At 45.7% G+C, this 14,449-nt stretch overlaps 1 protein-coding gene across 11 annotated transcripts in view; it reads right to left on the reverse strand.

The window, feature by feature from the left end:
- Positions 1-5,124: 5,124 nt before the first annotated feature.
- CACNA1E (calcium voltage-gated channel subunit alpha1 E) overlaps positions 5,125-14,449 on the reverse strand; it is a 381,746-nt gene continuing 372,421 nt past the window's right edge. For all 11 annotated transcript variants that reach the window (XM_077902060.1, XM_077902055.1, XM_077902065.1 and 8 more), the window contains one exon: positions 5,125-13,688. In XM_077902060.1, the coding sequence (XP_077758186.1) occupies positions 13,122-13,688 (567 nt within the window). In that variant the 3' untranslated portion in view covers positions 5,125-13,121. The remainder of the gene's footprint in view (positions 13,689-14,449) is intronic.

Consider the following 14,449-nt stretch of genomic DNA (forward strand, 5'->3'; position numbering starts at 1 on the left):
GGGGCCAATTTTCCCCTGGATTTTAGTCTTAAAAACACATGGAAAGTGGTTTGTAAATCCAAAGTTATTCCAAAATAAAGTTTATTGAAGAATGACTCTTGAGCATTAGGGCCTTCCTCTTGTCCTTTGCCATTCTCCCTGATATAGTACTCCGACCTCCAGAAGATCCCCTTTGCCTTCACCCAATTCCAAAGCAGTTCCAGCTCTCAGAGCCTCTTGGATCCCATCATGTAACTGGATGGCCTCACGTTTACAGCCACGGGCATCCTCAGTGTGATGTAAGTCCCTCTTTCTGCCTCATGTTGATAGCTGCCACGCCACTTCCTCATGCTCGTCTGCACAGCCCTTCTCTAGACTGTGGGAGCTCTGGACATAGGGGCTCAAAAGGAAAGTGAGGGAGGCTATATCCTAACCTCCTTGGAGTGTTCCCCCAATATAGGGCAGGACTTCTCTGCAGTGTTTCCTCTTTGCCTCAGCTTGGATTGGCTGGAGCCTGATGCTACCTGGGGCAGCCAGAGCCATGGGCTTTGGTTCAGACACACTTGAGTTCTCATTCTGGCTCCCTGATGGTGGCCTGGGAAACCCTGGGAGTTACTGACTCTTTCTGAGTCTCAGCAAACTATCTCATGATGATAAACTTACAACTTAGTTGTAAGGATTAAAGGAAATAATATTCATTCAATGCTTCTTCACAAGAAGCACTAGATAAGTGATTGGGGTTTTTATTATTATTTAAATTCAATTTACCAACATATAACACCCAGTGCTCATCTCATCAAGTGCCCTCCTTAGTGCCTGTCACCCAGTTACCCCTCCCCCCACCCACCTCCCCTTCTGCAACCCTTTCTCAGAGTTAGGAGTCTCTCATGGTTTGTCTTCCTCTCTAGTTTTTCCCCACTCAGTTTCCCCTCCCCTTATGGTCCCTTGCACTATTTCTTATATTCCACATATGAGTGAAAACATATGATAATTATCTTTCTCCAATTGACTTATTTCACTCAGCATAATACCCTCCAGTGTGTGTAATTTCTAATCCTAAATACAACTGCACACAGTTGGTCTTGTTATCCTAATTCTACATTTGAAAAAACCAAGGGTTAGAAGGTAAGTAATATGGCTGAGCCTGGGGTCACACTATTCATGCACAGCTGGAATTTGGATCCAGGTCTGCCTAAATCTTTATGTCAGCACATTTACCAAGCTGTATTTGAGACAACTTTTCCCCCTCTCACCCCCTCTCCCAGCCATCCAAACTATATTCCCATTCAAGTCAACCCCTCTGATCTGGAGGCAGAGGAAAACAGTGTTTTTCACATGCCTGGGGACTGGGCCCGGATTCCACTCTGTATTTTCAGGCCTGATAGTTTGATCTGCTGCATCTCTTCCTTTGAATTCCTTTGGTGCAAGTTGCTTTGCTTGTGCCTGGTCTTTCCCTGATATTTCCTGGGACTGTTTCAGAGGTTATAAAAAGACTCTGAGGTAGGGCTGGGGGATGTGAAGACCCAGATTTCTTTGTACTCTTTGCAAGGGAGAGGGTGTCTGTTAATTCTAGACACATGAGCCAAGGGCCTCCTGCAGTGTTTCTCTTATTTTCTTTTCTTGTTTTGTAGAAGGTTGTTCTAGGGTTGCTGGGGCCACCTCAAGAGCCTTCTGTGGCTGGCCACATTCACAGGAGAGCTCCTTGACCTCTGGAAAACACATATTAGGGTTTTTTTCTAAGTCTTAAGTCCCTTACATATGAAATAGATTAGGACAGATGCTGAGGCCCTTTCCTGCTCTAAAATTCTGGGCTCTGTGGTTCCTGTATGTTATAGAATCATAGAATCATTTAAATGTCAGCAGATGCAGACTATAGTTATTGTGTTTATGAGCACATGTGGTCTTGCATGTAAGCAGAGGCCAGAGATCTGGAAGCAATGCTCTGAGGCATGGGAGTTCCCATCCTGGACAGATTTGTAGTGGTTGGGTTTAGTCTTATGTTTCTCTGCCTTTGTGGTATCCTGACCATTCCCCCAGGAATTACCTGCACAGCATTGTATAATTTATTTATGTCCAGAGCTCATGCCTTATGAACTAATGGTTCTGATGAACTAATGAACTGACCTAATGGTTCTGATGAACTACTGAACTAATGAACTGACTAGGAATGTTTTTTTAAAAGGATAGATTTTAGGATCCCTGGGTGGTGCAGCGGTTTGGCGCCTGCCTTTGGCCCAGGGCGCGATCCTGGAGACCCGGGGTCGAATCCCATATCGGGCTCCCGGTGCATGGAGCCTGCTTCTCCCTCTGCCTGTGTCTCTGCCTCTTTCTCTCTCTCTCTCTGTGTGACTATCATAAATAAATAAAAATTTATTAAAAAAATAAATAAAAGGATAGATTTTATTTTTTTTCCTTTTATTAAATTTTTTTTGCTTTACTATAGGTGTAACCTCAGGATGTTTATTTTGTATAATTGAGTATTTTTTGTTTTCCAAGTAATGAGATCTTCAGAGAAGTATACTATTTTTTACAGATTAAGCGTTTTAACTTTTTTTAAAAAAGGATTACTTAAAAATCTTTTAAGATTTTTAAGATCTCTATGTCCAACATGGGGCTTGAACTCATGATCCTGAAATCAAGCGTTGCATGCTCCACCAACTGAGCCAGCAGGCGGCCCTAATTTTTTTATCCTTTTAATAGAGTCATAATCAGGGCACCAGGGTGGCTTAGTGGTTGAGCATCTGCCTTTGGCTCAGGTCGTGATCCTGGGATCCCCACAGGGATCCCTATGCCTATGTCTCTGCCTCTTTCTCTGTGTCTCTCATAAATAAATAAATAGAATCTTCAAAAAAAATAGTCATAATAAGGCTATTGACACTTAATATATGATTCTCTCATGTGTGCTGTTAATTTGTGAGTTGCTTGATATTTCAAATTATCTTGAATATTGCTGTTTATATGTGTACAGTATTTTAATGTTGCCATTAACTTTATTGCTACTTTTACAATTAGTATCTCCCACTAATGTTTCCCTCATTTTGCTATTAAATGAATATGGAAATTAGAAGTGAAGAATAAGCAAATTAGAGCTTATTTCTGAGACAAGAGTGGAGGCATTATTTAAAAATAGATACATAATAATGATTTGGTTGCTTTTTAAAGTTAATTTATTCCCTTTTCCTTAGAAAACCGTCTGAGGATCAAATTGTCCTCTGTCTTTCACTAGCAGAAGGGGAACACACTTACCTGGCACACTCTTCTGGTTGGATTGTATCTCTAGGTAGGGTTCAGTTCCCTGGGTTTGGGAATGTATTCTTAAGTGACAGTATTGATGGCTACAATGATTGTACCAGACTTTTATCAAATGCCTCATGGGGCAGACACTAGCTGTTCTCTTCATGTGCAAAAACTCATTCACTCTGTACAGTAATCCTACAAGGACATTGCTACATTTGTTCCCATTGCAAAGATTAAGAAAGTGACTTTAAGTTTAGGTGGCTTGCTCAAGGACACACAACTAATGAGTGGTGGTACACAGATTTGAATTCAGTTGGATCTGGCCACAAAACTTGCATTTATAGCCTCTATTCTCTTCCTGCTCTTTGTTTTCTCATGTTTGTGGTGTTCTAGAACTATGTGAACTTGTGATTAGTCCCAACTTTCTGTGTTTAAGTGTCTACCAAACTGAAATCTTGGTCTCCGGTTTGAAAATTTTCTAGCTTATTTGCAAAAGAACATGGTATACTAGTAAAGACAAGTTTTGTAATGTCCTAGAGGCAAAATTTAGGTTAAGGGACATGTGCTAGGGAAACCAATAGATGCTCAGAAGCATAACACAGAATCACCAGAGAGAAGTTTAGAGTAGTGCCTATATATATATATATATACATCCTTTAGTACCATTAGCCTGGGGAATACTATGGACCTAAGGTCCAGATTAGAAAGAAACCAAAAAAACTCCTCAAGCAATGTAAGAAATTTCTTACAAAGCAACCTTTGCCTAAAGCAACTAGTCATCCCATAGAAATGTGCAATTAGGTAAAGATTGTTCTTTAAATTCTGTCTTTCCAACTTCAGTGGTGATGGAAGCCATGGGGAAGAAATTATGACTGGAAAATAAACTCAGAGTTGGCCAAGATATTAGAGATTACAATTTAGCCTCTAAGGGCTCTATTTGGCCAATTACCGTATTTTTGGATGGTTTAAATCCTGGTTTAAGTAAGGGTTTTCCCTTACTTAAAAAAAAATGTATCTTAGGGCTTGAGAAGCCATTTTTGATAGAACTGCAGAAATAGAGGATTCATTCTAGAAGCTAGTTTCCATTAAATTAATTGAAGAATTATTCGGATTAAAACAATAAACTCAACACTAGGATTAGAAGATGGTGTTTCCCCAGGGAGTCTCAAAGGGACCACTGGATCTGAGGACTGCTGCTTCCTTTTCATTAAGTAATCCATTATGATTAAATAAAGAGTAATACAGGCAGAGGGAAAGAATAGACAGTGTCTCCTCAAAGTCTTGGGGTGTCTTCTCCTCCTTGACCCTGGCAGCTAAGTTAGTGTCCTCTTTCAAACTCGTCATGAAGCTCTGTGTTCCATAGATTCCCTCTACTTTTAAACTCCTTACCTACAGATAGAATTTCTCTGGTCATAAAGTAACTTTTGTTCTGGGATGCCTGGGTGGCTCAGTTGGTTAAGGGTCTGCCTATGGTTCAGGTCATGATCCTGGAGTCCTGGGTTGGAGCCCTGCAGCAGGCTCCTTGCTCAGCAGGGGGCTTCTCTCTCTCCCTCTACCCCTCCCCCAACTCAGTCTCTCTGTCTTGCTCTCAAATAAATAAATAAAATCTTGAAAAAATAAATAGAAAAGGAAACAACTTGTTCAGGGAAGCAGTTTGTCTGAAGCCTATTTTTTGTTTCCTCCAAGATAATACTTTTAACGAAAGGAAATCTTTCAGGGACAGGGTGTCCTTGAAACTTTGAGAAACTCTGGAATTCCTCCTAACTAGCTGAGCTGAGCAGATGTCAACCAACTGCACTGCCGAACCTGCTGCCCACTTACCCTGAGAGTTCTGGCAAGGCTTCACTCCAGAGACTTCCCTTTATAGGGACCAAAGAAACAGTGAGTGAGGGGAATCAGGCCGATTAATTCTTTACAACAAGGTTTTATTTATTCTTTTCTTTGACCCCCCCAAAAACATTAAAGTTGTTCATCTTTCTTTTATTTTTAATAATTTTCCTTTTGGATCCAAACGAGCATTTATATTACAGGATATCCACCTGGTCAACATGCAGTGCTGAACTCTGGCTTTAGGAAAGATGCACCGATACTCTGGGCGGGCCAGCACTGGCTGCCATTTAAACACCGTTCCTGAAGGGGTGTCAGGCTGGCACACCACAGTGGATGCTGCCCATAAGGAAGTATCTCAAGCGTCTTGACTCATGTGAGTTTTGTAATGCAGGTGGCAGCGTTTTAACAGCCTAAGGCAGAGCACCCAATTTCCCTCTTGATCCCATCGTACGGGCTCCTTCTCTAAAAGCAAATCAAGGTGGGAATGGCCTGACCTTGGGTCCTAAAGGACAGAGGGCATGGCCTGAGCCACCCATTGGTCTACTTTTCTGCAGCGATATCCTGTGAGGCTAGTACCGGTGCACCCTTCGTAGTGTGAAATCTCTTTCTGATAAAACTCATCTGTCCCACTCACCACCCCTCTCCCCTCCCGTGGCACTTGTACCACTAGGAAGGTCAGTGAAATCTCTCTGCTATTGGCACCACTCTATTGAAGAGTTGCTAAAGTCACAGAGATTGTCTTTGGGCTGCTTTAAAGCAAGAACCTCCCTTCTCCATCTCCCAGGTCTGGAAAAGTTGTTCAGGGCTCTACTAATTCTCTGAGGCCTTCAAACCCACTACCTTTGGTGAGTTTAGCAGAAACAACTGCTCTGAATCCAGTATCATGCTAACAAGTATATCAGTGATCTAATATAAGTGATTCTCTCAGATCACACACCTTCTTTTCCTGGGACTAGCTGATGTTTTCCACCTCAACCTTGTCTTTGTTCTATAGCTTGTCTTTTTAGCCTCTGCCCACATTGCCCCAGCTACACAAATGCCAAGCATACTTGGTGCATTAGATTTTTCTCCTCCGTTTGTTTTTCTGGATGAGTTCCAAATTTTGGACTCAATTTGAGTGGAGTTGGACTGTTCTCTAATATCACCAAGAGGGAGGTTCCTCTGCAATTGCAGCACTTAGGGTGGCTTTGTATAAATTTTGGCTTGTTCACAAAACACCAGGATAGAAAAACACTGATTGAAGTTTGGCCTGCAGGCTAAGTATATATCCCCATTGGTAGCCATTAAAATTCAATGCCTATGTTTTTACTAAATTTGCTGGGATCTGCTTAATGTGATATAATTCCATATCAAATGTAGCTAAGACCAGAACTACTGTATACTTTAATTGGCAGTTAGTTTACATTGTTTAGCCCTCATTTCATATTACCTTTAGTTTTTTTTAATTGATTAATGGCACTTTGAAATTTTGGATTGTGTTTTTCCCGCTCATCCCTTATACGGATTTCTAATAGACTTGCTTTGAGCAGTGGGTTCCTGTGTGGTACAGGTTATCACCATAAGAAATCAGAGTACTGGAAAGAAAATTAAGTCACCAAATAAGGTCAAATTTGGATTTGGCAGCTTTGATTTAGTACCCTTTCAGTTTTGGGGCCCACCTGTGAGTGAACTGAGGAGGAAGTGGTAGTACTTAGTACAGAGTCTTCAGGTCTGGTTCCAGAATCTAGAGAGCAATCCCTTATCTCTGACAAATTGGCCGAACAAAAGAAGAGGTCTTCATGAGGATCCTAAGCATTAGAGAATGGTTATTTGACCTAAGACTGGCTGAACTATCCACAGAAAGAAGATCATGAAAACTCAACTCCTTTCCTGCATTAAAAAAAAAAAAAAAAAGTCTTGGGGTTTTTGTTTTGTTTTTTGTTTTTGTTTTAATTAGAGAGCTAAAAAGGGGAGGAAGTGAAAAAGGGAACAATAGATGGTGAGATTAAAGCAAATCTGGGATTCTGGTTCCATTAAATATGAAGTTTCTTCCAAAAAATGGAATGCTTATAGCAATGCCAAGAATTTCATAGGTCCTTAGTGGTATATAAGGAGAGAAGATTTTTCTAAGTTGATTTGTGGAGACTAAGTACTTTATATAATGCGATATTAATTTACTTACAAACACTTGACACACCTATGAATTAGCCAAGCATTAGTATTTCAATTTCCTAATGAGGGAAATAAAGCACGCAGATGCAATACCTTGCTGAAGGCACAAGTACAGAAGGCTGGGCTAGAATTATTTTTGACTCCCAATAATTTTCAGTTACCAGATTACCACGCTCTTAAAAATTTTATCTTCTCAGGATATAAACTTTTTGTTTATTGGTTAAAGATATCCTGAAAAAAAATCTATATCCATTCTATTATTTACTTGGCTTTCACTGAAGTTCTCAAGCTGTTTTACATTAGGTTGTATTTTAAGTCCCTGGAAACAAGAGACAGAGGCTGACTTAGAAGGAGAAGACAAAAGAAAGTAAACAAACCAAAAAAACCTACACCAAACCAAAAAACAAAGCCAAAAACCACCAGAGAGAGAAGATGGAACTGGTACTATATGACCTCAGATTTTTGGCTCAAATATATTGTTTGATAGAAATTAATTAGAAGGTGATTCAGAAACACTGCACACATTTATCCTTCATTGCTATTCTAGGGTTGGTCTGTTACAAAAAAAAAAAAAATCCAAACAAAAAGATCCCAAAGAAAAATAAACATAGATCCCCTTACCATTTTTTTAAAGTTGGATCTGCTCAACTCTTTCGCACCCCCCAGAAATAAGAATTCAAACCTCAATAATGTATTTACATAGTAGCATGGCTTATTATAAAATCTTTTTGCATTTATAAGGTCAAGATGCTAGTGGCCCCTTCCACCCCCCATTTTTAGCATGAGGGAAGGGATCAGAAGAAGACTACAAAAATAGAAGGGCAGTTTGGAGGTACCCTAGCCTTCCATATGCCTCTGCTAGGAGTCTCATTCAGATTGGCTTGAGTTTTGTTAAGGGAAGCTTTCCAGGCCCTTTGGATAGGTTGGGACAATCTATGAACCTGTTGTCTTTGGCTTATCTTTCTCTGGGATGCCTAAGCCTCAGAGGGTCAAAGCAGAAAGGATTTAAGGGAAGAAAAAGACAGCCATCAGAAACCAAAGATGTTTTTTTTCTGCTCCTAGTCTTCTGTCCCCTCCAAGTGGTACATCTGCGTTCTTCTGGCTGAATGAGTGACAGCACATGATGCCTAATGGATCATGCCAGCAGTCTTTAGCTGAGCTCAGGGTTACAGAGCCAGAGAAGCCATCAGATGGGGCTCTGCTGGGGTAAATGGCTACAGTATACAGTTTTAACCAAAGAAAAAACAAGTCAGAGCTGCAGATATAGGCAGCACTCATAACATGGGATCTCTTCTGATCCTACCATGCCAAGGTTAGGTCCTAAGTCCTGATGTAATTCTGTTTGGCTTTTGTAAAAATAAGAGTTTCAACATGGAGATCTATTTATTCAAAACTAGACCTGGTTCCTTATGGGGTTCTTGTCTGGAATTAAACCATCACACTCTGGCCACTTTCAGGGGGCCCACTTCTCTTTTTTCTTGACTTATAAAGTCTTACCTGAATCTCTTGGACAGTGTTCAGTGCCAGGGAATTCAGGTAGGAAAAATGGACAGGATGCAAGAATCTGCTGAGGAAGGAGCTACCCCAACGCATGGAAATGCCTCTCCTCACCATGATTCTTTGTGCACACTGGCAGCAGGCCTTTGAGGGTCTCAAACTTAACAGATATGAAACTGATAGCGATAGGGTGAAAATTCCCTAACCTTCATGTCTTACAAAATCCCAGCAAAGTAGATGACTATCTGCTCCCTGGCTCCTACACATGTACCTTTTCTTATTCCGATCTCATAATATTTATTATAGCTAGGTTGAGAAATTAAAGCATCTCAACCTATCCCTGGCTCAACCCACTAAATAAATACCCTGTCCAAAAATGAGACATCCAGAGCAGGCTTTAGAAAGAGGATGTAATGAAAAATTGAGAACGTTCTTTAAAAAAACAAAATAATTAAATTTTTGTTCCATTATGCCAGGAGAGACCTAATTTCCCTGAAGTGGGCTTTCATTGAGTATGCAGACATTCCATATCCCCCACTCACCCCAATAGTACCATACCTTATACTGTTTCAGATCACCTTGTGAATATTACCTGGTGAATTCCCAACTACTTTTATGAGAATGATGCATTCCCCACCAGCAGAGGCAGGCAGGTCAGCAAATAAGCTTGGACTGGGTGGATTTAAAATATCTCAGGAGCTGGGTCAATGAGAACATGCAGCAAAACAAGGGCTGGGAGGGGAGCACAGAAAGCAGGAGACACTGAGGCTCTAGGAGAGATGGAAGCGTGTATGGAAAGAAAACACTGGCTGAATGGTGGGATGTGGGATCGTCTTCTTTGTGGTCCCAGGATCAAAACAGGGCAGAACCCAGAACATCTGGATTTCAGCTTCGGAAAAATGTTACCTGATTTTAGTACCCCGTAGGGATGCTGAGTGGGGAGAAGTGAAGCCCAGAATAGAAATAGATTCCTCAGCCAGAAGAGTGGACAGACTGCCATTGGGCAGTCATGTTCATGGCTTGTGTTGACATGGGGTGGGGGTGGGGGGATGCTCATCTCTTCACAGTGTAGGCAACTCTATCCTGACCCTGGCTCACAGAGCATCTTGGCCCAGAGCTCTACCCCTATGTCTGAAAGCCTGCTGGCATTCTGCCCTCCTGGGGATCGAAAGAGGGAGACACGTGAGTACCCCACCGGAAGTCTGTCTGGAACTGAAGAGAGGAGTATCTAAACACAGCCCAGTTAGAATGTCTCTCTACCTTGGTTTGTTTTCCTTTTCCTCCACCTCTCTTTTCCCCCATCTCTCCCTCTTTGTTTTTAGGGGATGCCAAAGGCTGACATTAGCAAGGGAAACTGGACACAGAGCCAAACATTCCTCTGAAGGGACCTGAGTATCTCAAACTGTTTCCACTTTGCTCCACATTTCTTGAGATGCGGCCATACTTTTTAGTCCAAATAGCAGCACACATTTTGAGATCTCAAGGGGCCTCTTTTCAAGGGAGAAAGAGGCAGAATCTGACACGTAGGAAAGGATGTCCTGCTCAGCTATCAGAGGGAAGGTGAGAGGTCACATTTGTGAAGAGATGGGAGGAAGCGGTCAGAAGAAGATCATGATAATGAGTTCCGTGACTTAACAGAAAACGGTCTTTTATTTTCTGGTCTTACTAGAAAGGTAAATGTAGGCTAAGGGATAAGAAACGCAATTTCTTGGTCAGGGGAAATTGAATCACAGAGTTCATAAGTTCACTAGTTCTAACAAGACCCCGACTGGCCGGGGGAAATGCATCTGCAGCGCTTCACACCACTTCATTCACGGCTCAAGTGCTTCTGTGTATGTGAGTGTAAGGAGTTCAGGTGTCCAGGAAGGTTTCCCGGCACAGTAAATTTAGTGTTCATAATGTGGTTTACAGGCAAATCCCATTTCTGGTAATTGCTCTGCCAGGCTAAATTCCTCCTACTGTTGAAATGGCCTAAGATATCACTTCAATTCCTTTTCTCCCAACACAATGCAATAGACTTGCTGACTCAGAATGGCGGTCCTGTGGTAGGCCTGTCCCTAGGGAAAGCTGCATTTCTGAGGTGGAAGAAAGCAATTTTGTGTGCAGAAAGCAGCCCACTGCAGCACTTTGGCATGAAATGACGCTGAGCAGAGGAAACCTTTAGCACAATACCAGGCCCAGCGTCTGAGTCTTATGTAAAGAGCACACCTGTGAGGATCAGGGTGTGACACACTCGCGTTCACATTGCCGGCCACTCCGGAGCGTGCAAGTGCTGAGTGGGAGAGGAAAGTGAGAACAGACACACGGTCTGAGAGGAGGAGGCTTTTGTTCTGACTCAGTGGCCTCCTGCCCTGGGACTACTTTGATTTGGCGGCTGTGGGTCATGAAGCTCCGTCAGTATCTAAAAGAGAAGGCAGGGCCATGAAATGATTCTGCAGCCACACAGTTGTATTTGGCTTTTCAGGGTTGATGCAACTTAGTTCTATTTCAACCAAAACAAACAGAAAAATTTCATAAGTAAAAAGAGGCTCCTTCTAAGAAAAATAACAGCCACTAACTTCTCCAACCCAAGAGGTGGAGTCTGTCTTGGCTGGAGGAGGATAAAAAGAGTGTCTAGCCACTGTGACCTCAGGCCGGGGGAGGGTCCTATGAGGCAAGCTCCACCTGCTCCTGGCTGAGAAGGGAAAGCCCTGCCTGGAATCCTTCTCCAGGAGGTCCCTCTGGCCACTGTGAGACCGGGGAGGAAGTTGAGGGAATGGTACATCTCCACCAGAGACAGAGTGACGTGTTTCCCTGGACGGACAATCTATACAAGATGAGCACTGATTAGCCAAGAAAGGCTCTCTTTTCCTCAATGCTTCTGAGTTTAGGGGGTTAAGAATGGCACAGTGGCCTGAGGCTGTCTGCTGTCCAGCTCTTACTCTGGGGAGAGGAAAAGCCCCGTCCTAGCTCCAGAAAATATTCAGGGCCATGGGGACCCTCATCTCATTACACTGTGTGATGAGACCCCATCAGAGCCTACTTGGCTAGGAGGAGCCGCCCAGGTCTCAGCTGAGGTATATTTACCAATTACCTTCAAAGTATCAGGACAAACTGACCCTCACACACCAACTGGCTGTGGAAGGGGCCCTCCTCCCAGGGGGTCCTCAGTAAACTCAGACGGATTCTCTCATGGAAGCTTCTCATTTCAGTCTGCCTGCCTTTCCTCTCTAGAAGCCTCTACTAGGTGATGTATGGCCCACCCTGGGTATGTGTGTGCTACCTTCTCAGGAAGTGGCAGGGAAGACTGAGCCTCTGGCTCGTGGCCTTGCTGCTTGGCAGAAAGGGCCACTACCTCCTGGACCACAGTCTAGGTTGACATTCGGCCATATGTGCTGTTCCACATTCTTCTATACTGGTTGGAAAACAGACTTTGCCTCAATTATACTCTCCACCCCCAACACTTACCCCACCCTCGAGGGATCCCTTTGGACCAGCGTTTGCAGAGCTAAGGCCTGGCAGAGCACTGGGCTCCAGCAGGAAGGCTGGACTGCTGCTCACGCCAGCTTGTGCTCTGGCCACGGGGGATGTTAAATGCTTTTAAAATATCACCCTTCCTGGAGCCTTAGGCACCTCGGTGGAGCCTGAGGGACCTCCCTGGCCTATCCTAACACAGCACCTACTGAGTAGGCCTCAGGCTTCAAAGAGACAGGACTGTCCCTCCCAGCACCACCCATCCTCTCCAGCTCTTGGAGCCTTTCCCCGTGGTCTGGGCTGCAGGACTATGGCTTTGCTCACCCAGACCAGCCCTTGCTGCTGCCACCACAGCCCCCCGGCCCCTTGTCCCACTTCAGCTTTTCCCTCCTGGCCTCCGCCCCGTGGCATCCGATGCTCCTGAACTTAGCCTGTGCTTCTCTGGGGGAAGCAAGCCAGAGGGGAATGCATGAGATGCTAGTGTGGTTGCCCTGACGGCAGTGGAGCTGAGGAGCAAGAGCTGGTGAGGGAGGAGACGCCTCTCCCGTGGTCTCCACGACTCCCCAGGTAAGAGCCAGAAAGTCTTGCAGGCTTTTCAGGGCGATGGGCGGAGAGACAGGCCAGCTCCATCCTTCCGCGGCTTGCAGAAAGGTGGGAAGGGGCAAGGGGAAGCAGAGCCCCCCTCACCACGTCCCTTCTGCCAGGGGAGTAACCCTGCACGTTCTCGTATTTCCTTTCCCCAGCAAAGAGGCAGAACTATGGCAGCGCCCATCTTGCAAAGGGAAGTGAAGCCACTTGGCGGGTCCCACTGGTTTTCCTGTTGTCCCTTCGTTGCCGTCAACGGATAATGCACGGTGTCCTTCTGTCTTCCTCCTCCCTCTTCCTCCCCCCCCGGGGCAGCACTGGCTTCCCAATTCGGTCTTGGTTTTCTCCGTGTGAGAGAGAAGAGCATGCATCGGAGGGGGGAGCAGCCTCTAGCACTTGTCGTCTTCTTCCGTGTCACTCAGGAGGTCGCTGACCGCCCCGCACATCACGCCCGGCCCCGGCCCCCCGCGCCGCCGCCGCCGATAGTGCCCGTTGGGCATCTGCCAGCTGTGCCGCAGCGGCGGGGCCGAGCCGATGGTGTTGGAGCGGCCCAGGCTGGTGGCCACGGCGGCCTCGAAGGTGAGCGTCTCCTCCTCGCCACAGTCCGACGCGTGGGAGTCTTCGTGCAGGGCCAGGTAGGGCTCGGAGATGTAGCGCTGCGGGGAGCAGTGCTGGCTCTGCTGCCCGTGCCCCTGCCCGTGCCCGTGCCCGTGCCGGGGGCCCGAGGGCTCCGCCAGGCCGGCCTCCGTGCTCTCCAGCGCCTGGGGGGTCAGCGGGGAGCCCCTCTCGCTTCCGTCGGCCGGCGGGGAGATGCTCCCGGAGTGTCGAATCAGGGAGCTGTAGGAGAGGAGGGGCCGAGGCTTTGGTGGGACGGGTGGGAGCTGCCGGCGACTTCGTCTTGGGGTGCTGGTGTCAGAGATGGAGGGGATGGAGCTCTCGCTCAGGGAGCCCGTGCCCTGTGCGGCGGGACAGACACGGCATGTTAGATCCCTGCTCGGGGCCCTGGTGAGCTCCCCTGACCCTTCTCACGGGCCCTTAGAGTCCGGGGCAGGGAGGTCAGAGCTGGGGTCCCAGCTGAGGGGCGGGATCCACTGAGGATGGAGGGACTGAGGAGGCCGATGGGTCTCCACCATGGAGACCAGGGCATGTTAACCTCAACTGCAGTTGTAGGCTCTGCAGGTGGTGGCTGGGGCGGGGATGGGGGTGGGGGAGAGGCTGAGACTCTGCATTTGCAACAGGCTCCCAGGTGCTGCTGGACCACGGAACACATGCTCAGAGGAGCAAGGATCTGGAAGCTCTATCTATGTAACATGAGAAACTATCACTGAGAAACTATGTAACACTGAGAACACTATCTATGCACTCTGAGAAAGCACTGAAACTTGGGAGAAGGACAATGGCATGAGTGAGGGTGAATAAATGCTGTCCGAGAGATAGTTCTTGGGAAGCGGATCTGAGGGAATGGCAACTCTCTTCCCTCATCTTCACTTTTTGCCTTCATGGGTTTAGTGGCTGGCTGAGGTTAACTCAGCTGCTCCACTCACAGGCTTAGCAGCTTGACCTGTTCATCTAGATCCAAGGGTTCCCAAATCCAGTGCTGGTACACGGACCTTCTGGAAGGTGTTTCTCAAGCTGTGTGTGGCCTCTGAACCACATGCTCAGAAGCTCCTAGGGAAGGAAGGGTCCTTTCACCCGCAGATTTATGCTTTTCCCTTTC

Source organism: Canis aureus, chromosome 6 (genome assembly GCF_053574225.1).
Source record: "Canis aureus isolate CA01 chromosome 6, VMU_Caureus_v.1.0, whole genome shotgun sequence".
NCBI classification, from domain to species: Eukaryota; Metazoa; Chordata; class Mammalia; order Carnivora; family Canidae; genus Canis; species Canis aureus.